At 46.0% G+C, this 24273-nt stretch overlaps 1 protein-coding gene across 26 annotated transcripts in view; it reads right to left on the reverse strand.

Moving 5' to 3' along the window:
- LOC133931990 (ankyrin-3-like) overlaps positions 1-24273 on the reverse strand; it is a 93848-nt gene that overhangs the window by 59269 nt on the left and 10306 nt on the right. For 9 of the 26 annotated variants that reach the window (XM_062378966.1, XM_062378981.1, XM_062378969.1 and 6 more), the window contains exon 1: positions 12783-13071. The exons of 2 other annotated variants lie outside the window; for them this stretch is intronic. In XM_062378966.1, coding sequence (XP_062234950.1) covers positions 12783-12899 — 117 coding nt within the window. In that variant the 5' untranslated portion in view covers positions 12900-13071. Of the gene's footprint in view, positions 1-1760; positions 1876-12782; positions 13073-24273 lie in introns of those variants that run through there. 15 more of the 26 variants (XM_062378984.1, XM_062378982.1, XM_062378972.1 and 12 more) reach the window with 5 other exon arrangements.

Here is a 24273-nt window from a genome sequence, read left to right on the forward strand (position 1 = left end):
TAAAAGCTCATATGAATGATAAGGAACCAAAACTATTAGATTTATATTAAACTAATAAAGTCAACGACATCCAATCACACACAGTCATATCATCGTATATCATTCACACAGCATGTTGACCAGACCAGCCGGGGATCGAACCGCCGAGCAGAAGGTCCTGACCCTGGACAGAACCTGAATATAACAGGACTCTAATCCGAGATTTCATAATTGTATTTTCTGTTGTATTCAGGCCAACGTGACACAATAAACTCATGTTGAGCTTTGAGCAATTTCAACTTTTAGTTTTTACGTTAAACTTCTGTTTCTCCACGTTCAAGCTGAAGACGTTAATCTGCAACAGTGAACACGATAAAACCTTCAAACGTGGTCCAGCTTCGTACTCGAGAGATGAACCAGACGTTTAACGACACCAAACCTGCCTCTGCGCCAAGTTTTGATGTCTGCAAAACTGATTTTATCTCCTGTGATCTGTTTAATTGTGTGCTTATTGAAAGAAGATGGTTTAATAACAGATTATCACAGAATGTGGTGGATATAGAGGATTTGAATCACCTCTTCCACTGAGGTAATGTCTGTTAGTCAGAAGGATTAATCACTAACTCCTGGACAGATAACTTGGTGAAGGACGTTTGGGTCGGGGGGGAACACATTATGTATCAGATCCAGGATTTTCTTAACCTTTGCTAAACACAGTGTTTTTTGCCATTTTGAAATTTGGTGCAGCTTGAATGACTTCTAAGGGACAGTGGGTGGAGGTGTGAGCTCGACTGAGTGACATTCCCGTTTTAAAATAGATTTTCCTACACAATGAATCCATGCTCTCAAAAAACTCCAGATTCAAACCTCGGATCTTCTTCAACCTCAGAGAGAACTCACTGGTCACAGCAGAGCGGAGACTTGTCAAGTGAAACTTTATTTATCCGGGAGAGAAATGCAAAGAATGCGACAGTCGCTCTGTTTCCACGACTCGCAGCCTCACACTCATTCAGTTACACACATTCCAACAGAGGAGCTGCCCCCAGCCGACTGCACTGGGGGGGGCAGAGACTGTGACATGACACCACACGTCCATTCAATGCAACACTCTTTAAAATCTGATTATATATTAACACCTCTGTACGTTAAATTCACCTCCTCCTGCGGATTCTTTCCAAAGTGCCACTTCAGCTCTGATGTCACAACACAGGCTGCAGACACTGTGTCACAGATCAACCACGTTCAGGAGACTTTAGAAATCAGCTGATTTAAAACACGTCTGCCTCTTCTCACATCTCTTCCCCCTCTCCTTTTTTGCTCTTTCCTTCATTCTCTTTTTCGTGGTGACACACAGAGCATGCGCTGCAATCCAAGGTCAGGTGCTCCCATTCACACGGCTGCAACATGGAACTGGGGCCACAGCAAAGTGCACAGGCTCCTGTCTACATAATACACAACAGGAGGTAAAGATGTATAACAACAGTGAGCCAGGACACAGTCATATACTCACACACACACACACACTGTGTATAAACACGCACACTGCAGCAGAGTGGTGCAGCAGAGTTGCAACAGCCCCCCCCCCCACACAGCCTCTAACCTCCCACAACCGGTCCCAAAACATGTCCCGTCTCCGGACCCGTGACCGCCGCACACGCCACCATCAGCCGAGCACCTCTGAGTCCGGTTAGAGGTGATGCAGAGCCGGGAGGGGGGGAGGTGGAGGTGGAGGTGAGCGTGCCGACAGCCGGCGTCATCTCTAAAGTGCAGTGAGGACTTACTTCTGCCAGATAGTCCGCTGCCTCCTCCACGGCCATGTTTCCCTGGGCCCGCAGCTCAGAGTGTGAAACCCGAGCACTCAATTACTGTGGCAGCTCGAGCCTTAGCCTGCGAGCCAGGCAGGCAGGGAGGGATGGGGGGGCAAGGGAGGAGAGGGGGGAGGGACGGTCTGTGGGAGAGGGAGGGTGAGGGAGAGGCCGAGAGTGAAAGGGTATGTGTGTGTGTGTGTGTGTGTGTGAGAGAGAGAGAGGGGGGAGAGAGAGAGGGAGATAGGGGCATTATGTCACAGCTAAAAATACCTGGCTCTGAGTGAGACAGTCCAGAGCATGGAGGAGGAGGAGGAGGAGGAGGGAGGAAGAGGAGGAGGAGGTGGAGGAAGGGGGGAGGAAGGGGGAGGCAGACGAGTTCCGGCGTTAATCTCAAACCAACTCTCACCGGACCAACACCGGATCAGACGCTTAGTGTTAAAATGAAAACATGAAACTTTTTACCAACTTTCCACTAACTTTACAGATTCTTAACAAACAGCCGACAGCTCTAACGTCGCAGAATGTTTACTTTACTTTTACTCATAACCGTAAGAGTAGACGAAAAGATGATGCACCTGATGACCCAGACCAATGAGCTGAGGGTGGAGATGGCTTTGAGGGCCTGAGGGTCCACAACCAGTCCTCCTCCTTCTCTGTTGGTTCAGAAGTGCAGCGCCAGTAAAAGCACTTTTAAGAGTTTTCTCTAAAGCCGTTCTCAGGCACGGAGGATCTCGAGGTTTCACTTCACTCCAGAGAAGCTCCAGAGAAACTCCAGAACTCAGTGTACGTCACAAACGGGAGAAGTTCACCACCACAAACAAAGATCAGGACGCGGTCGATCCAAACTGTGCCAGGCTGTGCTACTGGTTTGCAGTGGAAAGGCTTGACTATTCCCTGGAAACCAATATCCTGAAGATCAGATCAGTAGATGAATAGAAGAAGAGTCACAAACAGAATTTAAGGTCCATGACAGAGGCCGGACCAGCTGATGATATTCTACAGTTTTTCTCTGACCCTATGATCCTGCAGAGGAATGTTTGATGTGTCTCTTTCATAATTTAATGCTTTTATCAGCTGATAAAAAAACTCACAACAAGGATTTATCGATTATCAAACACGATCACAGATTATTTATCTGTTGGTCGACGAATCGCTCGAGTGCTTCGTCTGGAGAAGAGGTGGAGAGGAGGTAGAGAGGAGGTGGAGAGGAGGTGGAGAGGAGTAGGAGAGGAGGTGGAGAGGAGGTGGAGAGGAGCTGGAGAGGAGCTGGAGAGGAGGTGGAGAGGAGGTAGAGAGGAGGTAGAGAGGAGTAGGAGAGGAGTAGGAGATGAGGTGGAGAGGAGGTGGAGAGGAGGTGGAGAGGAGGTGGAGATGAGGTGGAGAAGAGGTGGAGAAGAGGTAGAGAGGAGTAGGAGAGGAGTAGGAGATGAGGTGGAGAGGAGGTGGAGAGGAGGTGGAGAGGAGTAGGAGAGGAGTAGGAGAGAAGGTGGAGATGAGGTGGAGAGGAGGTTAGAGGAGGTGGAGAGGAGGTGGAGAGGAGGAAGAGAGGAGGTATAGAGGAGGTGGAGAGGAGGTAGAGAGGAGGTGGAGAGGAGGTAGAGAGGAGGTAGAGAGGAGTAGGAGAGAAGGTGGAGATGAGGTGGAGAGGAGGTTAGAGGAGGTGGAGAGGAGGTGGAGAGGAGGAAGAGAGGAGGTATAGAGGAGGTGGAGAGGAGGTAGAGAGGAGGTAGAGAGGAGGTAGAGAGGAGCTGGAGAGGAGGTGGAGATGAGGTGGAGAAGAGGTGGAGAAGAGGTAGAGAGGAGGTAGAGAGGAGGTAGAGAGGAGGTGGAGAGGAATGTGCCTCATCTTTCAGCCCAGGCACGCGGAGAGGAAACTGCATAGGAGTTAACCGTGAAATGCACACAATGGTGTGTCACACACACACACACACAGACACACACACACACACACACACACACACACAGACACACACATCCGTCTTCTGTGTTTTATGACGTCTGTGAACGGAGGGAGAAGAGAAGGGTTGTTGCCATGGCAACCAAAGCTCCTAAATTCTGTAGGGTTGGCTGGGATGGATGTATGGAAGCTTCCAGTGTGAGTGTGTGAGTGTGTGTGTGTGTGTGTGTGTGTGTGTGTGTGTGTTTGTGTGTGTGTGCGTGTGTTTGTGTACTCGTTTTTGTCTTCCAGTATTAACCCTGGCTTCTGGACCAGTTGACCTCACTGGGACCGGAGCTCAGTCCTGATGAAGCTAATCGACAGTTCTGAGCTCCTGGTTAACGTCAGAGGTCAGATGGGAACTGTGGTTAATGTTACCATTAGGGTCACGCGTGAAGTGGTCCAGGTTAACGTTAGAGATATGAATGGAAGTCGAAGCAAAGTCCTGACCCTCCCCCTGGGACCCTGGGACCCTGGGACCCTAAAACCTTAAAACCCTCAAACCAACTCTGAACCCACAAACAAGCTTCTGAATATGTGAGAACCAGAGAAAATGTCCTCACAATGATGTTATTGAACCAAAATTGGACTCATAACTATAGATAGACACACACACACACACTCACACACATTCACTCACAGACACACACACTGTTCACTGTCCTCTATCAGACCCTAGTGGTCCATCGGTAGTACTACATCAACCGCAGCAGGAGACAGAAGCATTTTGTCCTCACGTGTAAAAAACACCAGGAAACGTCTCGTCACTGTTTGTTATAAAGAAAAGTGCCGACAGAGGAAAGTAGAGGAAACTGATTATCATTGTTGTTATTAATATTTGTGTGTGTCTGTGTGTGCGTGTGTGTGTTTGTGTGTCTGTGTGTTCTGTGTGTTCTGGGGTTGTGTGTGTGAATTATCCTGCCCCTGACAAGCTGTTGTCGAGTGCTGCCATCTGATTGGCCGCTCGGCTACTGCAGTCTCAGTGTTTTCACAGCACTTGAGCTACAGATGGAGGAGGATAAAAAAAACACACACACACAGCGCACACACTCCTCTTCACCTCCTTCTCCTCTGTCGTTCATTTCACATTCCGTCACAGCTGAAAGAGATGGAATCACAGATCAGAGATTCAGCCTCGTGTGATTTTCTATGAGCTGTCCTCGCTCCTCCCTGGATGACGGCAGCTGACGTCGCTGCTGTGTGTTAGTGTAAGGTTGTGCACTCTGTCTATGTGTGAGTGTGTGTTTGTGGTGTCTGGTAAGCAGGTTGACACACTGCCCCGCCCACAGAGGAAACAGAAACACCCACATACGGAGGTGGACGCCCTAACCGCTCCGTCTCTGCTGCAAGAGCCTGTCCAAATTCTAAAAAAGACAACATGGAGACAGACATGACGAAGACGGAGTCCAGAAGCTTCTGTGCAGCTGCTCTGTTAATCTCCTCTGACAGCGAGGAGAGCTGCTCATGAATAAATTAACATCTGCCCGAGACCAAAAGCCCACACGGTGCACTAACAGGGACGTGCACTGCAGTGAGTGTGTGGTGCATGGGACCGACGGACGACAGGACAGCTCCTGTAAAGTGAAGCCAAAGCGTCTCTATCGCACCCTGGTGGCCGGCGGCAGGAGGTGCCACCAACCCTCCTCCTCCATGTTAGTAGCTAAGACACGACCTAGTGAAGTAAACCTCAAATCAAAAGTTTCAAGAGATGTTTTCTGTCTTTATTTACGTGTTGTTTGAGTTTTTCCCACTGCTGTATTTAAAGGTTCAGTGTGTAGAATGTAGTGACATCTAGTGGTGAAGTGTTGGGTTGCAGCTGAACACCCCTCATCTCCCCCTCCCCTTCCAAACATGAAGGAGAACCTGTGAGTCTGGGCTACTGTAAGAAAACATGGTGGCCTCCGTGGAGAGGACTTGCTCCTGATGTAAATATTAATAACTAATATCCATGAAACTAGTTTGGGGCAGATACTAGAGACTTCAGGATTCAGGTGTTACACACTTTTATCATTGTAGAGTCTCTTTATCCCTATAGTGGCTGATGAGGGGGTGTATAGCCACTCACACACATATAGATATATATATATAGAGAGAGAGAGGGAGAGAGTGGGAGGGAGGGCGAGTAGGGAATTGTGTAAATGAGGACAGTGTTTTTTGGCTCAAACCAAATACTGTTTGAATCCCCCGAGGTCTCTGCGACTCGTGGGCTGAACCGAAATGAAACAAACCCTTAAAACCTCAGGACGCGAGGCAGAGGATCCAGCTCTGGCTCATCATGAAGGGAATAAAAACCACACAGCGATGCCCATCAGGACCAGTGCAGCCCAGTGATTTAGTTGGCAGGAATGAGACAACGTGTGGAAATCCAGTGATAAATTATTCCCAGCATCACAAACTCTGCAGAACATCTCTGCAGCGTATATGTCATGCAGCTCCGCGGGGGGGGGAGGCCTGGGGAAGATTTGCAGGCTCAGAAATGAGGCTGGTGAGGGTTTAATGGGAATGAATGGGAGGATGTGTTGGATCCAAGAGGCTCTGCCCGGCGCCGGCTGGTCGTCTATCACCAGGGAAGCAGGGCAGACGCACAGACAGGTATTCACCTCCCCTCGGAGATTTACATCCTGAGGATAATTCACCTCAAAACGCAGGAAACTGAATCACATGGAGCAAACACACAGAGCTGATACACACATTTTGACATTTAGCATGACTTAAACTCTCAGAGGACATAAATGTGTCTCAGGGCTCATGTCCCATCCTGAAGAAGAATATGTAGATCTGCTTCTAAATCAACTAGAGAAGCACTGGGAGCACAAACATCCACCAGAGCCGACTGACCAGTAGCTTATACAGGTTTTGAGATCAAATAAATCTAGATGTTAGACGTCTACTCATCCGGAGCCTGAGGTCGTCTGACACACGTCTGCTCTCGGTCCCAAGAGTCGAATCTAAACATGGAGAAGCAGCGTTCACTTCCTTTGCTCCACATGTGGAACAAGCTCCTAGAGAATCTTAATTATTTTTAATTTAATGTCGAGAACGTTCCTGTTTACATCTGCCTTTTTATTAAATTAAACAATCACTCATTTCTTACACATTGCTGATAATTTCACTCTTTTAATTCTTATTGTAGTTATTTATTCTCTATGTAACTCTTCTTTTTAAACACTTAAATGTCTTGTGCTGCTTTTACAATTGGTCATGATGCCGTTTATTTTTTATATTTTAAAGCACTTTGAGTTGCCTTGTTGTTAAAATGTGCTAAAACTAATACACTTGCTTTTACTGATTTGATTCGTGAAGCTCTCTGATTTATTCCTTGACAATTTGCAATGATTTGAAAATTGCCCCATTATGCAAAATGCAAATACACAGTGTAAGAGTTTTATAAACAGTGGCCTTGTTTCTGTTGCTGTTATGATTTTTCTATCTGCAGCATCACAAGTGAAGAACCCTTCTCGCTCTCTGACATGTTTACTGTATCATCTGAGATTTTCTGGAATCTGTGTTTCACAACAATGAGCTCCTCAACACGTGAGCACGACTCAGCTGTGTCTCTTCAATAAGAAGAGGAGGTAACTTGAGCCTCGAGTCGGTGAAACGTCTTCTGTCTCCGGGAGCAGTCGGCGAGCGCTACGAGAGATTAAGAGCTTACTGCTGTTAGGGAAACGCCCACAGCTGCTTCCGGAGCAGATCATGAAATATAGAATAACTGCTATCGAGGACGAGCACTGCAGCACGAGCAACCGTCACAAGACTGAAGACGCTTTCACACACAGTCTCCTGAGAACCTCCTCAGTGTTTGGGTCTGGAGGTTCTCCGGAGTTCAGGTTCCACACATGAAACAAGGCAGCAGGAGATTCTCCGCTCACGACCACTCAGAAATCAAACCTGCCACAAAAGAACTTCAAGGGCAATAAATCAATCACCATCAATAAATCAAAACTGCTTTAAGCATTTGTCAGAGGTTAAAACACATCTCATATGTTCTTCACTCAGAAAAATTAGTTTTCACACGCAAGAGAAATAACATTGTGACATTTATGGTGATAATTACTGATGATAAATGTTTATCTTGATATAATTTTGGGACCATTTCGCTCAGTCACAGGAAGGAAATCAATGCTTGGCTGCTTTAGTCACAACTAAACTCTGAGAGAGCAAAACACATAGGGTTCAGTGGAATGAGAAGACATGGTGTGAGTGTGTGTCTGTGTGTGTATGTGTGTGTGTGTGTGTGTGTGTGTGTGTGTGTGTGTGTGTGTGTGTGTGTGTGTGTGTAAATGACTGGTGTGTCCCAGTTCTCGGTGTTGATCTTCCACTGCGGAGGAGGAGAGAGAGGGGAGCTGCGGGGGAAGAGGAGGATCAAAAGCAGAACTAACATCATCCTCATCTCCTCCATCTCTGCCTCTCTCTCTCCCACTCTCCCCCTTCTCTCTTGTTCCCTCCTCTTTTCCTGACACCCCCCCCCCCCACAGACTGCTCCCCTTCATCTCCCTCCATCTCCCTCCGTACGCATTCTCTAATTCCTCTTCATTTTGATTCGATTCTTCCCCTCATCCTATCTCTTTTTTGCAGAATGTAGCGGACGGGTTTCCTCTCCCCCCTCATCCCCTGTGCAACCCCCTCCTCGTCTTCCCCCAATCCACCAATCACGATGCTGGACGGGCTCTGCACCAATCCCGCGGCCCAGCAACCCCCTCGTGTTCCAGTGAGCGCTGTAGCCAGGTGCTGCGAGGACGACATGCAACTCTACTTTTCCCTCAGCCTTCACCTCCTCTGGAGCTTCTCTCCTCCTCTATCCCTCCTCCATCCCTTCTCCTTCCTCTCATCTCTCGTCCAGCTGCCGTTAGGTGACTGCTCTCAGACTTTGTCACCATCAGGTCGTCAGAATCTGCTGCTTCAGCTTGTGGACGTTCTTTTTTAATCTCAGCAATATCAAACCAATCACTTTGAATTCTCCAGACAGAAATAAATTCATTTTCTTTAGCTTGTCATTGAAGGATGAGGAGGAAAAGGAACCATAGAGTCACATCTTCTCTTTTAACCAATCCTTATTTACATTATTGATTTATCTGCCATTTCTTACTAGAATTAATCAATTTGATTGATATATTGAGGGAAAACACTGACCTACTCTTACCCCCTACAATATGTATAAATTTAAAGCATCTGAAAATAATCATTAAAAGTTTTCTTTGTTTCCTTCAAACATGTTATTTAAATATAAAGTCTGTTTATGCAGAGCAGAGAGAGGAAAGAGAAGAATTGAATATTTTCACCTTTGAAGAGCCGAAGACAAAGAGACGTCGACCACTGGACCAATGAGAAGGCTTCAATTATGAATCCTGGCTTAAATAAGTGTCGGGGGATTAATGTGGTAACGATGGCTGGTCTCAAGGGACCTCTGTGTGTGTATGTGTTTGTGTGTGTGTGTGTGTGTGTGTGTGTGTGTGTGTGTGTGCAAAACCCCCCTGCTCCCAGAAGCAGAAGTGTGGCAGAACAATACAACCTCCTGCCAGCTGACAGTGAAGTCGTGAGAAGGGGGGGCGAGAGGAGAGGGAGGGGAGGAGGAGACAAACATAAAGAGAGAGGAGGATGGGGGGGGGGGTGTTTGAAGAGAGAATTGTGTCTTTCCCTAAAATAATCCAACATTCCAAGATATCACATTCAGGAAAAACATAAACATGCTTTGTGACGCCGTCAGGATCTTGACTTTTGACCTTTAAACACCAAAATTATATCAATTCATCCTCCTTACTTCCATCCTCAGGTAGAAACCCACTGTTGTATTCCAGCTGCGTGTGTGTGCACGTGCTTGTGTGTGAGAGTGTGAGTGTAAGAGAATGTTTAATTTGAGACAGAGGTCACGGTGGAGGTCATGCGGAGCCGTCACCGTCTGGAGTCACGCCATCACTAAAAGCCCCGGCTCCAGAATACTAAAGGAAAGAGCGAGGGATGAGAAACGATGCCAACATTTGAGACGGAGCCAGTTGCACTTCTCTGCCTCGGAGCCCGTCGGTTTCACACACCGAGTTCGTCCTGTTGCCAACTTCGATTGCTGCCGACAGCCGCGTCAGCCAATGAGAGGTCAGCGCCACAGACGGCCTCTCTGCACACGTATTAATATTAGTGTTAGAAGGACGCCTCAAGCAGGAAAAGAGGATAAAAGACTGTGAGACGTGATTTCAGCTCCCAGTCACTCCCACACTGGGTCCATCAGGCTCCCAGTCGTGTTGGTTCAGCACCAGCACTCTGACCCGACTCCCAGTGAAGCACAACATGGCTTCTACAGCTCAAGAGCATGTTCACTCCGAGCATGTGGCTAATGGCTCTAAAGGCAACTGGCACTGGTTTCAGTGCTGCTCGTAATGCGTTTTTGCTTTTCCAGCTTCCTGTAAGAAGCATCAACACGTCACACGGCACTGGATGCATTATTAAATCAGTCTGAAGCACAAGGTGCATACAGAGGCATCGCTGCTGCTCAGAGTCATGGTCTTAAAAAGTAACGTAGAAGGAAAGTGGGCGTGAGACGCAGAAAGAAGAAAGAAGTGCACAAATACCACAAGTACCACAGATTTGTACTTTTACATTCACATTACTACGTCGAGTAAAGTAATATATAAATATGACAATTGGTGATTTTAACAAGGACTAATATATAATCAAAACCGAACTTGAACCAACATCAGTTTGATAAGAACTTCTATTAGAATACTTTTGTCTTTTCAACTGATCCCATGTCCCATCTGCTAACATCGAGGAGGCGGGGTTTATGTTCTATCCTGCGGCCAATCAAGACGCTTCGACCTGAACCATCCTGTCGTCCATCTTTACGTTCAGTGGACGTTCTGACTCCGATACTCTCCTCACTCTCCTCACGCAACTCTCAGAAACAAAGGACATATACACTGATATACACCTTTTCCCTCAGGAGACCGAGCTTGAGAGGAAAGTGCAGAAGAACCACAGGGAGAGACTTTGGGCATCGACCCTGACGTCTAATGCAGCTCGGTGTCTGTGGTCTGACGCGAGAGAGGGAGAGAGAGAGAGAGCGAGAGAGGGAAAGAGAGAGGGAGAGTAGTGGAAAAGAAAAGGAAGGTAATTGAGGTGATGTGATCCGAGGAGAGTGAAGATATTTTTTGCACCCTGGTGCCAATAATCGATTTACCTTGAATGAGCCGGGGCTAGATGATATCCCCTCCACGGCGTTACACTACAAACACCGGGAAACTGCTGATAACACCCGACACACACACACACAGACACAAGAACACACACACATCCATATATATACGTTACAGCAGCAACACCTCCCTGACCTGTTGCCTCTATAAGGACACTACCCAGCAGAGCCGTGAACACACAGGGTTCATTTTCAGATTGAGTCGTCAAGGTCATATTCAGGCGTTTCTGCTTCATCAATGTCAAAAGTAAGAAGAAGAAGAAAGAGAAGCTCGGCCTTGAATTTCTTTTTAAATCCTCGATCGTTCTCGTTTGTCAAAGATCTCCGGGCGAAGAGGATTAATGTTCTCTAATCCCTTTCAAATCGATGCTTCTAATTTCAAAACTTGGATAGTGAGCAGATTCTTTAAGATCTGAATGAGATTAATTCGATTCTCAGCCCCATTCAAAGGCTGAAAGAAATGTTTTCATGTTTATGTGTCACTGCTAATGGCAGTTAAGCTGCTTTCACTGAACTCCTGATAATCTGATGTTCTCTGCAGGAGAACACTAATGTCCGAGTAATGTCCAGGACGATACAGCAGGAGAACCTCCAGTCGAGAGAAGAGCAACAAGAATACAAATATCGTAGACGTCGACGAAGATGAGGAGATTCAAGAGCTTCTGACCACGAGGGTCGAAACCAGAACACGTGATCTCCTCCTGTCTCCTTCATGCTGCGCCACACCTCGCTCCGGAGGATCCGTGGCGTTCTGGAGAATCTTCTGCTGCTAGATTTTCCCACAAAAAAAGTAGTATACGATGGAAATACTCTATTGAAGTAACTCTCTTGAGTAAAGTACTTAAGTTTGAGTATCCATCGCTGAACATGAGAGTATTCAGATCAGAATACAAAATTTAAATTGCAGTTTTATTTGACATCTGCCCAAAACCACAGGGAGTCTCTGCTCCAGTGTCGTGACCTTGATGGACGTGAGGTCACTGGTATTGACTCTTTGTGACAGGTGGCTAACCCCGAGCTAACGATGGCCTCAGGCGGGTCCACATCTACGCACACAAAAAACACACACACGCACGGATAGACACAAATAATTGGAGGCAAGTTTCGACAAAATTATTCGAACAACGAAGCGTTGTTGTCTGAAATGTATACACGGCAGCAGGACTGTTATTGATTGGAAGTCAAACCTATCGATCATCTAATGGATGTTTGTGTGTGTCTGTGTGTGTCAAGTCTTAACTTTGTCCTTGCACAGTGATGTATACACACACACACACACAAATACACAAACACAACCCACACTAACCGCAGGGTGTGACTGCTGATGATTGTCGCCTCCTCCTCTGAACTCACACCTCTCACGTCACAACTCTATTTATTTGAGTGACACAGTGGAGAGGGGGGGGGGTTGTAACATTATAAAGCTACACAAAATTATTTTTTTCAAAAGAACTAAAAACTCATATTTTTTGTGTCTCACATCTTATTAACAGAAACAGCGCCGCCTGGTGAAATCCACCCGTCCTCCATCGCTGGTTCCTTTCATCTTTTCCTTTCTTTTTCCTGTTCTCACTCTCTCCTCATCCATCTCCCTCTGTCTTTTTCACACCACCCACCACCCCCCCTCGGTATTCCCAGCCGGACCACCATCCTTATCCCGCCGGGTGTGCATATGTGTGAGCATGTGTTTGTGTCTGTGTGTGTGTGTGTGTGTGTGTGTGTGTGTGCTGCACCATGACAAAAGAGAATCCTCTCTCTCTCTCTCTCTCTGCCCTGTGTCAGCTCCATGCTCTCATTCCTCCATTACTTTCCAGCTTCCTTCTCCAAACTCCTCGCCCTCCCTCCTCCCTCCTCCCCCCCTCTCTTTCTCTACCTTTCTCTTTGCTTCGCGAGCACGCTTCCTCGCCGCCCTCTTCTTCTCCTTCTCGTCCTCCACAGCATTGATGTTCTCCGTCGCCCTTTTCTTCAGCTGCGAGGCGGCTTGCGCCATGCTGCTCCGGCCCAATTAATCCTCACAGGTGGGAAACAAGGGGAGGAGGGATGGATGGAGGGATGGAGGGATGAATGGAGGGTGGACACCAAGTCTTCCCCTTCAACCTTTTTCTCCTCTTGGCTCTTAATGATCTTTTTGGTTCCTCCACTCCTCAGCTGAGGTTTTGTCAGAGGGAGCCCTCACAAGTATGAGAGAGGCAGACGGATGTTCCTCTCCTCCTTTCCAAGATCCCCCTCTTTCTTTTGTTCCTTATCTTCCTCAGCAGCGCTCCACAGACGCTCAGGTCCAGTCTGGGGCAGGACAGAACCAGGACATAATCCTCCAGCGCTCAGAAGGCAGATGCTCAAAACTGTGCAAAATAAGTGCAGCAAATACAAAAACAATACTTCTGTATGATCCTCAGTGTGGTTGAGTCCTCTGGATTTAAGAAAAATGTATAAAAACCAGGAATGTTAATGGATCTCCAGGGTTTCAGGTGTCCAGCCCTTAGCCCAGCGGAGAGATCTGTGGTCTGGGTGAAGGTACTGGTCCAGCTGCCTCCTTCACTGGTTCCTCGAGCTGGATCCCTGCACCTGAGCCAGAGCCATCCTCTATGTACACACACTCACACACTCACACAGTCCGTGACTGAACAGGAGGGATTTGACAGAGGAAAGGAGGTTGAGATAGGAGGAGGAGGAGGGTGGGGTGAGAGAGGAGGGGTGAGAGAGCAGCAGGAGGAGTGAGGGAGGGAGCAGGGATGGACGGATACCTCTGCTCCGCACCGGCTGCTGACGACTGAGAGATAAAGAGAGAGAGAGAGCGAGCGAGGCGCAGCACAAACACACGCTGGGTGTCCAGGACAACACAGCGTGCAGAACCAGTGCAGCCATCAGGCTCCTGGTGGGAAACTTACTTCACTGCGTGTGTTCTCTGATAAATAAATCAACATCAAGCTGAATCTTTCATCCACTTAAACTCACTTTCATTGGTTTCTAACTCAAAAATTTTTAAAGGTTATGTAAAATCATGTGATCCTGAGTGTTAGAATACGCACATTTAAATGTGTTTGTACACAATTCACCCTGAAATGATCAGAATGAGTTGGAGCCCGACTCATCCTCCGTCATCGTTCCTGGCACGCCTCCCATCCGCTAACATGGAGGAGGCACGGTTCTAACCATACTGCAGCCAGCCACCAGGAGGTAGTACATTTTACACAATTACGTGAGTTTCTCTTTATTTGAGGGTCTGAGGAAAATGGTAATCTTTGCCCAATTAGATATATTAAAGGAAAACATCCTTTTTAAGGACAAAATCCAGTTTGTGACAAATAGATTTTTTTTCTCTGATCCAGTATATGAATAATAAAAACCAGTCAACCCAGAAAGCTGCACAGAGTCTTTGTGTTCAGGATGTGCTGTGATTGGTCTCTGCATGTTTCCAGTGTGTGAGCTCAGCTCTACACTGCAGCCTTTCAATATTTACAACATGGGAGAGGGGACGGGGGTTTGCATGACAAGGACATGTGACACAGAGCCTCCTCTCCATTGGCTGTCTGGGATGAGAAAAGAGACGTCATTGGCTGCTCGGGAAGGGAAGGTCCCACCCACAAAACGACAATAACAAAGGGGAGTGCTGGAGAAGATGAAGCCAAGGCGAAGATAGAAAAGGTTTTTTTACAAAGGAAAATGCCCACAGATAATTAATTACCATATCCACACTAGTCTTAGAGAAGAGGCCAGACCGCATCCTAAAACCTAAAGACAGTAATATTTAAATTCACTAGATCAGGAATATTATGTGGATCTAAAACAAAACAATATTAAGATCCAAGAACGATTCCCTGGGAAATCAAAGCAAATGTCAAAAAACAATCTCACAACGTCAAAGAGAGAAATAAAATCCTGGTTCTTCCCCAAAGATTCATGGAAACCAGTCAAGTAGTTTTTGCATAATCTTTTTGCAGATGTTACCACCGACTGCACATCTGCACGGTGCAGCTGTTTAAGAGCAGCAGGTCAAAGGTTGTGATAATACTTGTATGATATATTTAGACACTTTTAATCTTATAAGCTCTTTAAAACAGAGTTAACCTGAAGTGCACATTGTTCCAAGTGTCGTTAACTATCAATCGGAGCTTATAAATCTGAATGATTTTAAAGCCACATGTTCCATTAAGTAGAAAAAGTCCAGGCTGCCCATTCACTGGGCAAACTTCAGTCCCAGCACCATTAACAAGTATCTGTGGGAGTCTGACTTCAGATGGGATGTATTAGACTAATCCCTCATTATCTCCGTCTGTAAGAGGAGCTTATGAAGGAGGTGTTTTAGTGTCTGTCCTGAAACAGGGATTAACAGCAGGTGACATCTTGCTACATGGATCAGACATTTAAAACTGGCCTCATAATAAGACGTCTAAAGGTTCAGAGAACTGATGACATCACACGTTCTTCCATCGCTGTCTATTGTCTATACTGCTCGTCCTTAAAAGACTTAAAGAAGGAAGAGATCCTTCCTGAAAGAATTACACCAATATATTCATTTCAAAGTCTAACGTGCAATAGCAGGGAAATTTGCTTCAAATAGTTTTTGTTTATTTTCTCGTCTCACCCACAAAAACCTAAAGAAATAAGACATTTAGGATTTTTTTTAATAAAAAAATGTAAACAATAAATTCAGTTTTTGTTGATGGACCTATATGGACCATTGAAAATGTAAATAACATTGATGATCATAATTAAGAATAATGAAATAAAACAAAGACAAAAATAAATATATTTGAATTCTGGTAGTCATCATGATTCTTCCTTTGGTGTTTGGCTCCCTCTAGTGGCCTAAGAGGAGTCTCGTCGTAATTTTTTTAAACAGTTCAGGTCAAATGTTGACATTTTTAGTTTGTTAGTCCAGTTGTTAATGATTAATTATTGATTAATTATTGATTATTTATTGACCTTTTGGTCAGTGAATCATGGAGAGCTGGTCGCAAATACTTTAGAAGTTACAGACAGGGACACTTCCAATTACGTGTGTTCGTGTGTGTGTGTTTGTGTGTGTGTGTGTGTGTGTGTGTGTGTGCCTGCTCTTCACACAGTGCATTACGTACTAGGTGCAGTTGACCACTTGAGGGCAGCATTACACAGACAAAGAAAGTCTCACATTGCAAAAGTTGGGGGGGGGGGGGGGAATTACAACCTCACCAGTTCAGCGTCTTTTCCTCTAAAAAGCAACTCATGGGATTAATTCAGTCCCGTGTGGTTCCCATAATTCACTTGAAGCCGAGGGACTTTAAAAGCAACATTTTTTTTTTCATGCTGTTGATTGAGTTTTAGACTCGTTTCTCCTGCATTAAGTTCCACCACATCCTGTTAGCTCGTCCAATTAGACGCAATTAAGATGCTCTCAACCGGCGGCTTCACTGTGAAGTCGGGCTCCACTTAGAAACAACGAAATTACCCACAATTCATGCAGCTTTGGGAATAAGCGTTCTTCCTCAACATGAATATCTAATCCAGCCTGATCATAGAGTCTTTGGTCTCTGGAGAGGCAGATACAGGATTCACCGACGACAACACACAAAAGAAACACACACAAATACAAAAATATGCTGACAAGGTGAAAGTTTCACTTTGCCGGGGCCAGAAAATGTATTTGAGCTGAGCTGGAAGGAAATAAAACCATCAGGCTGCAGATTTCACTACAGATGAATCACAATGAGAAAAGGATTTTAAAATGAATGTAGGCATAGAACAAAGGGACTATTAATATTTTCATTTCACTAAATGACCATGCAAAGCTTTCACTGCTGTGAGTGTGTGTGTGTGTGTGTGTGTGTGTGTGTCTGCTTCTTCAGTCTTTAAAACCCTAAATGACTGAAACCTTGTGATGTTGAACAAGTGGAAACTCAGTGTGTGAGAAAAGACGGACGACGCGTCTGTGCTTCCTCCCACTGTCCAAATACCCCCCCCCCCCCCCCCCCCCCCCTCTAATAAACACACAGCTCAGCCCTTGAGGGGACGCTGGGCTGTCAAATCCAAGACAAGCTCTTATTGTTGAGACATGACGTCGCCTCCGTCCTCCCCGTCTGTCTCCTAGTCCCTGTCTGTCTGTCTGTGTCTCCCTCACCTCTTCCTGTCTCAGTCTCTCCACACTGACAAAGCTGAATCCTGATTTCTGACACAGGGATTCTACAGATGGAAATAAAAACACACATCAGAGTGTCTCACACACACACAGACACACACAGACACACACACGGTCAGGATGCTGGCTGAGGCCGGCTGGCCTGCAGGAATCAGTCGGGCAGATTGGATCATGGGAGTTTGGGTGTGGCCGGGCCCCAGACAGCCCATAAAAGAATTAGCGTCCATTAGGAACACGGCTGAGTTCATGTTAGTGGACGTCTCCCGTCTTCCCCCGGCGCCGCGGCTCGGATGTCAAAGCAGAACCGAACAACCACACTCCAACCCAAAGCTCCTGCTGCTCAGAGATGTGAGGAAGACGAGGAGGAAGAGGAAGAGAGTAAAGGCTTGTGTGCACACGGGGGGGGTCAACACCGTCATTACTGCACTCCAGTGACTCGGCCCTGTGGTGCTGCTGTGGCCCACCACAACAATGAGTCTGGTGTTACTGGTGAGTGCACATCATCAACCTCATCTTCCAGAGGACGGACCGCAGCACAGACAGAACCCGGTCGGGTGAGAGCAGGACGCGACTCGAGGGACGAGGACGGGGGAGGAAAGAGGGTTCATCGATGGAGAGAGAGAGAGAGAGAGAGAGAGAGAGAGAGAGAGAGAGAGAGACCTTTACCACCACTTGAAAAACTCCAGTGAGGGAAACTGTTCACATGTGTGTTCGGGGGGGCGGTGGGGGGGGTGCGTCTGTCGGGGGTCGACTCCGTCTCCTGCTGGCACTCTGCCGGCTGTCTCCAAGGCAACCAGATACAAGAGCCACAAATAGCGCTCAGAGTGGGGGGGGGGGGGGGGCACACACGCTCATGAGCGGAATATCCCTCCACCGCACCGGAGCCACATCACACCACACCACGTCACATAGTTCCACATCCCTCCACAGCAGATAGATCTCTTTAAGAATGGATCGGTTCAAAGCAACATCACACCTCTGTGCACTTTCATTTTAAGAGGGGGGGGGGGGGGGGGCACTTCATGGTTAGAAAAGAAGCCACAGGAAATTACACATTCGTAAATACTGAAATATTAGAGCTCGTGAACTCAATATTTCATAATAATTGATCAGAAATTGGCCGATATGAGCGTTTCATAGATCAGTATCTGTCTTGGTTTTTGCCGATATGCTTCAAAATCAAAACTTTTATTTTATAGAATAAAAAAGGCGTAAAAAATGCATTTATGTTTTGTTTTAAATAGAGATAAAGTTAATCTTTCTTTTTCCAAATCTATTTACTTGGTAGTTTTAGTGTTTTCTTTTCATTAGTAGTTATTTTATAGTATATTTTATGGTTAACCTACAAATTATCACGCTTCTATCACTACTACGTGTCTTTATTGATGGATATCATTGGATATTAGACAATATTTCAAACACAAATAGGAAAACTGTCCCAAAATCACGTCCCTATATTTAAATTCATCTCATGTGAAATACTGTGTGTAAACAACCTTGGGCGCAATATAAACCGTTTTTATATAAAGTTCATCAGAATTTTTCAATGTACAGAATATTTATTTTTAACACAACAGTTTGGTGAATTATTGATTTGAACCCCAATTAGCTGTCAGCATAACAACAGCTACTCTTCATGGGATCCAAGGAAGAAACATCTCTTTGCATTGACGGTTTTATTCAGATTAAACTGAAACTGCCTGAAAACATAAAGAGAATTCTACTGGGTCTTCTCATCACAAGCTTGTTATTCTGCCTAGTAACAAGATGATGGGTTATTTGATGATTGGTTTTTGAGGATTAACATTATAGAAGTCGCTCTTATCACTGGCCGATAACTATTAGAGATCAAAAAACCTCCTGGAGGAAGATCTGAAGTCACTGGAGATAAAGAGTTCATTACACTTTCATCTGGTCGTCTAAAGACAACAAATCCCTGTGTTTCTGTGTGTCTGTGTGTGTGTGTCTGTGTGTGTGTGTGTGTGTGTCTGTTGTGAAGCTCTACTCTAATCCATGTGGAATGATAACCCTCCCTGACATTATAAAGGTTAATTAGACGTGAACTTTCCATTATAGACACTGAGAGCTCATCCTAATCCGTGCACACACACACACAGTCACACACACACACACACACACACGCACACACACACACACACACACACACACACACACACACACACACACACACACACACACAGCGAGCATACTCGAGCCCAACAGGATGCAGCCTCTTCAGGACGGGTATCCTGACCTAACTCGGGCGGCCATGTTCGGTGAAGCTATGCAAATGACCCGGTGATGACACCTTGGCCGGCTGTCATGGCATGTGGCCACTGGCACGAGATGGAGGAAGCAGGAGGAGGAGGAGGTGGTAGGAATAGAAAAGAGATAATGAGAGATGAGGGAGTGGAAGAGAACCGGTGATGAGAAATAAAAAGAGTAGAAGGTGAAGGAGGAGAGAAGTGAGAGGACGGAGGTTCACGATCAGGTGAAGAGGTCACTGGGGCCGTCCCTGTTTATTCCTTGTTGCTCATTTTTCTTTCTGGATCTCCTGCTGGGTTCGGAGATTCTCCAGTGTCACAGATACAGAAGCTCCACAGATCAACATTAGTATCTAATAAGTCACCAGAACACGAGCAGAGGTTCATCTGAGTTTTACATCACGAGGTCACATCCACGCATGAACAATATTAGCAGTGTCATTAATATTGTGTTTTATTTTTTGAGGTGACCGTGCACTCAGCTCGAAATGTGGTGTTTACAGCAACTAATTATTTTATTGTACACAAGTGTGGTTTTTGTGCTGATTTTACAAAGTGGATATGTGTGTGTGTGTGTGTGTGTGTGTTTGTGTGTGTGTACTGAAACAGTAACAGGCAGTGGGTGCTTTGCCTCTTTAATAGTGTTTTACAAGCTTTGCTGTCGTCTTGTAACATGACATGATTGACAGTGAATCACTTAACTGTAAATACACAGACTTCCCTTGTAATGCACACACAAACACACACACTCACACACACACACTAACACACACATCGATGACGTGCGTCTCAGTGTGTGTGAGGCACAGTCTTGGTGTTTCCAGCAGGCGAGCTGCCAGTGCTCTCAATGTCCTGGTCCAGAAACCCTTCTGCCGTCTGCCTTTCCTCATCATCCTCCTCTTTCTCCTCTTCCTCCTCATCCTCCTTATCCTCCTTATCCTCCTTATCCTCCTCTTCCTCCTCTTCCTCCTCATATCATCACTGCAATGCTTCCTCTTCCTCTTCGTCAGACACGTACATTGAAATGGACGGAGCCTTCTGTTCGTAACATGCGTTAATTTCTTTCGTATTTATGCACATCTTCTAAAAGTTATAAACGGTTATATAAGTAACAGACATAAGAGGGCAGTACCACCAGAAATCCTCAGGGGGCAGTGTGGTCAATAGTTCAAGCAAGACGATCAAAGACTCGAGGAATAAATTTCAACAATAGCCAAACTTCTTTGAGGACAGTCTTTGAGTTGGTAAGGACTCACACATACACATGTGGAGGCTGCTCCTCAAAAGTGAAGCCAAATCTTATTGATCACCCCCTAGTGGCTGGCTGCAGTATAGGCTTTAATAGAAGGGACACGGACCAAACCAAAGAAAAAATCTGAGTACACAATAAATAACTATTTCCCAACATGGTTTCTGTGAACTCAAGTCGCTCTTCTAAAACAGACGCTTGTTCAGTGGCTTAAATTGGATAAAGAGGCTGAAACCAGCAGATACCAGCTCCTCAGGATATAGAAACCACTGCGAGGATGCTGGGAAAGAAAGAGGAGGAGAATCTGAGGGGAGGAGAAAAGGAGCTACAGAGAGATAATGAAACTTGGGAGAAATAAGCAGCGGGGGGGGGGGGGGATGACTGGATGAAGAACAGTGACTAATATAACGGGAAGCAGATGGATGCTTCCCCTAAAACCATGACATCACCCTCTGCACAGCCCCTGTTGCCATGGCCACAGTCACACCATGTGACACCTTCACCCGGGCGCCATCCCTTCACGCCGGGCGCCGAACGCTTTCCTCTGAGCTGCGTCGGGCCTGTTTTATTCAAACCCAACCCACAGTTGATCCACTCTCTGATCACAGGGCCTTGTATTTCTGTCCCGGGGCCAACGAGTGCACTTTAGAGATGGAGCTGGTCGTCGGCGTTCACTCGAGGGTTCAGCTCCCGTTTCGCTGGAGTAGGTATCGAACAGTGATCTATAGCTGATGACTCTGCCAGTGTTTCTGCAAACCGCTGCTTAGTCAGTCCCTCTGACATTAAGCTAATTCCACAGCTACACGGATATTTGTGCACATTTGACGATATTCTCTTCAGTCTTTGACACAGAGTGGTACGAGGGGAAGCTTCCTCTCAGCAGGGACCTGATTCAGCGCTGGAAGTTATTACAGTGATTCCTGCTTCACCGGCTCCACACTTCACACGAAGATCGATCTCAATATAACAAAATGAGCTATAAAAATGACAACTAGCTCAAAATGTGCACCATGCTACAGAAAACCCCTTTCAACCCTTTCGATTGAATGATTTCTATATTTGACACGTTACTTTCCACAACAACCCAGAAACCCAATGCCCCCGGCCGCTGGCTGTCGCGTCAAAAACAGTTGAGCAATCAGCAGCTTTTTTCTTTTAATATTACAACTTTATTCTTGATATCTTTTCTTCAACATCGTCCTAACACACCGTCGTACCTTCTGGCTGAGGATCGGTAGATGATCAAATCACAGTTATTAGAGGGAAAGTCTGAGTAAACTGCTGAACGAGGCAAACGCAGCAAATTTACATTTGGAACCGAACCAGTTTCACTCTTTCTCCCTCGTAGCCTTGACTGAAATCCTTTTAATCTGTTTTAGTGCACATTCTGAACCTGTTTGTTCTGTGTTGATCTGCCGAGCGACTTCTGATTCATTCCTCATCTAACAGTCTAACTTCATCCTACCTGGTTAACTGCACTGGAGCCATTCTGCATCCACGCAACCAATTTTATACTCAATTATCAAGTGTGTGTCTTATATACATAACTTTAAATTATTTACTAAACTGCAGTTCTGTTTTCATACTTTGCATTTCGACTATTTCAGAGTCTGTTAATCAACCGGCACAATCTACGGTCCTAACAACTTTTCAAAATAAAAGCTATGTAATTCAGCTCGAAGTTAAGCCCTTAAGCAACTAAACAAATGTTGTGCTTTTACTTTGTAGACTCAGAGGAGGTGAATGATATGTTGAGATTGAAATAGTCGAATGGGCCGGCTGCCAGTGTCCGACCACTACTGTGGTTCACTTGGGGACGAAGCAGAAGACACGGTGAACTCGGTTGAACGTTATATCACTTGTCCAAATTGCACAGAATTCAATACGGCAACTACTTAGGCCCTGAACTATACACAAGCCAAATGAGTGGACGACAAGATGGACGGTCCGTGAGATATTCTACAGAGTGTGTGTGTGTGTGTGTGTGTGTGTGTGTGTGTGTGTGTGTGTGTGTGTGTTTGAACGAGCCACAGACCAGAGCTTCCATCCTGTTCCTGTGAAGTGAGAATTAGAGCCAAGCGCAGCATTCTGCTCCACGGCTGCATCAGCAAAATACACAATATGTTGGCTCTCAGGGACCTCGCTGGCAGAACCCGCACCCCAAAGAATATCATCAGCTTCATTATACTCCTCTCTCTGGCTGGAATATATCTCTCCACACAACAAATGGGGAAGAGGGAGAGAGGATTGCCGCATGATGCAAAAGGAAGAACCTGCAGTGTTGCAGTCGGCAACTGGCAACTGGTTGCTGAAAGGCCAGAATGAAACTATACCCATGAGCTTTGCCTGTGTGTTCTGAAGGTTCTTTTATAATGGTTTGGATAATTACATTTTGTGTGTGTGGGTTTTGCTTTTTGACACAAACTAGAGTGAGTCCTTCAATAAGGCTCTTGAACTGTCACATGTATTATTCCACCTACTGGGACCTTTTCACAAAGAAGAGTCCTGGAATCCTTGAAATCATATTTTGAAAAATGGTCAGAGTACCCACCAACACCTGCAAACATCTGTCTTCTGTGTATGTGACGTCAAACAAGACTCACTGAGGGACAAAGACAAAAAGATACAGCTCCTCTACTGGCAGTGGGGAAAGGAGTAGAGTCGCTTCTCCTTCAAATCGAAAGGGACCAGTTCAAGGTATGCTGGATGGAGGTTTTCTAGGGAGGAGACCCCGGGGATTTACTGGAGGGTCAACTCATCCCATCTGGTGTGGGAACACCTAGAGGATCCTCCAGGAGGAGAAGGAAAGCATAGCTGGGTAGAGGGATGTCTGGAACGCCCTTTTGAACCGTGGCTCGAGTTTAACATTGCCGACTTTCTTAGCAAGCCAGCAGAGTTTTCAGAATGGGCGTCTCATCAGTTAATGTTTCACTCTGCAGCCGACACTTCCTGCTTTCAGAGAAGGGCCCGGTGCCCGGTGCCCGGCGCCCATACCGCGCCGTGGACCCGACTCTTAGCGATGTCTCGTAATAGTGCCGGAAGAGTCATCGGGTTTCTCTGGCAATGTCTGTCTCAACAGGAATGGTGAGCCGTGCACGACGGCAGCCGGATCCGCGCTCGCAAACTGCTTTGCACCGGGCATTCCAGCCCGGATCACAGCCCGGTGTAGAGTAACCTGTCTGACTCCCCCCCACCCCGGAACCTCAGACCGAAGGGAAAAGAAAGGGATTTCGCCTGAAACTATTACGAACAAGTTCAAAGTCTGATAAACAGTCTAAAAGACCTTAAATACCAAATTTGTGCAATTTAAAAAAATGTAAACAGGAGGAATTCTAACAAATAAGTGCCTGGTGTCTATTATTGTAAAATAAACACTGACAACAAAGTGTTTTGGTGATATGTTGTCACAACATTAATCCTACATTGACTCAAAACCACAGATGTCAAACTGGTGATGACACTAAAGGATAAATCCTCTGGGGACCATGAATGTCCTTATCCACAGGAGGGAATGCTTTCATGAATTTGAATTTCCACCTCTTGTTTTCTTACCCTGCACTTTGTCTCCATCAGATTCCCAGTGAGCTGAAGCCGAACCACTTCATATTGAAAGCATTGACAGTATTGACGTTAGAGAGGGTGTGGGTTGAAAATGACTGAAAGTGGGCAGTCGTGTTGCATAAGCAGCCGTCCACTTCTCTTTCTAAAACAGCAGAAAAACAAAGACGCACCTCCA

This window comes from Platichthys flesus, chromosome 20 (genome assembly GCF_949316205.1).
Source record: "Platichthys flesus chromosome 20, fPlaFle2.1, whole genome shotgun sequence".
Classification (NCBI taxonomy): domain Eukaryota; kingdom Metazoa; phylum Chordata; class Actinopteri; order Pleuronectiformes; family Pleuronectidae; genus Platichthys; species Platichthys flesus.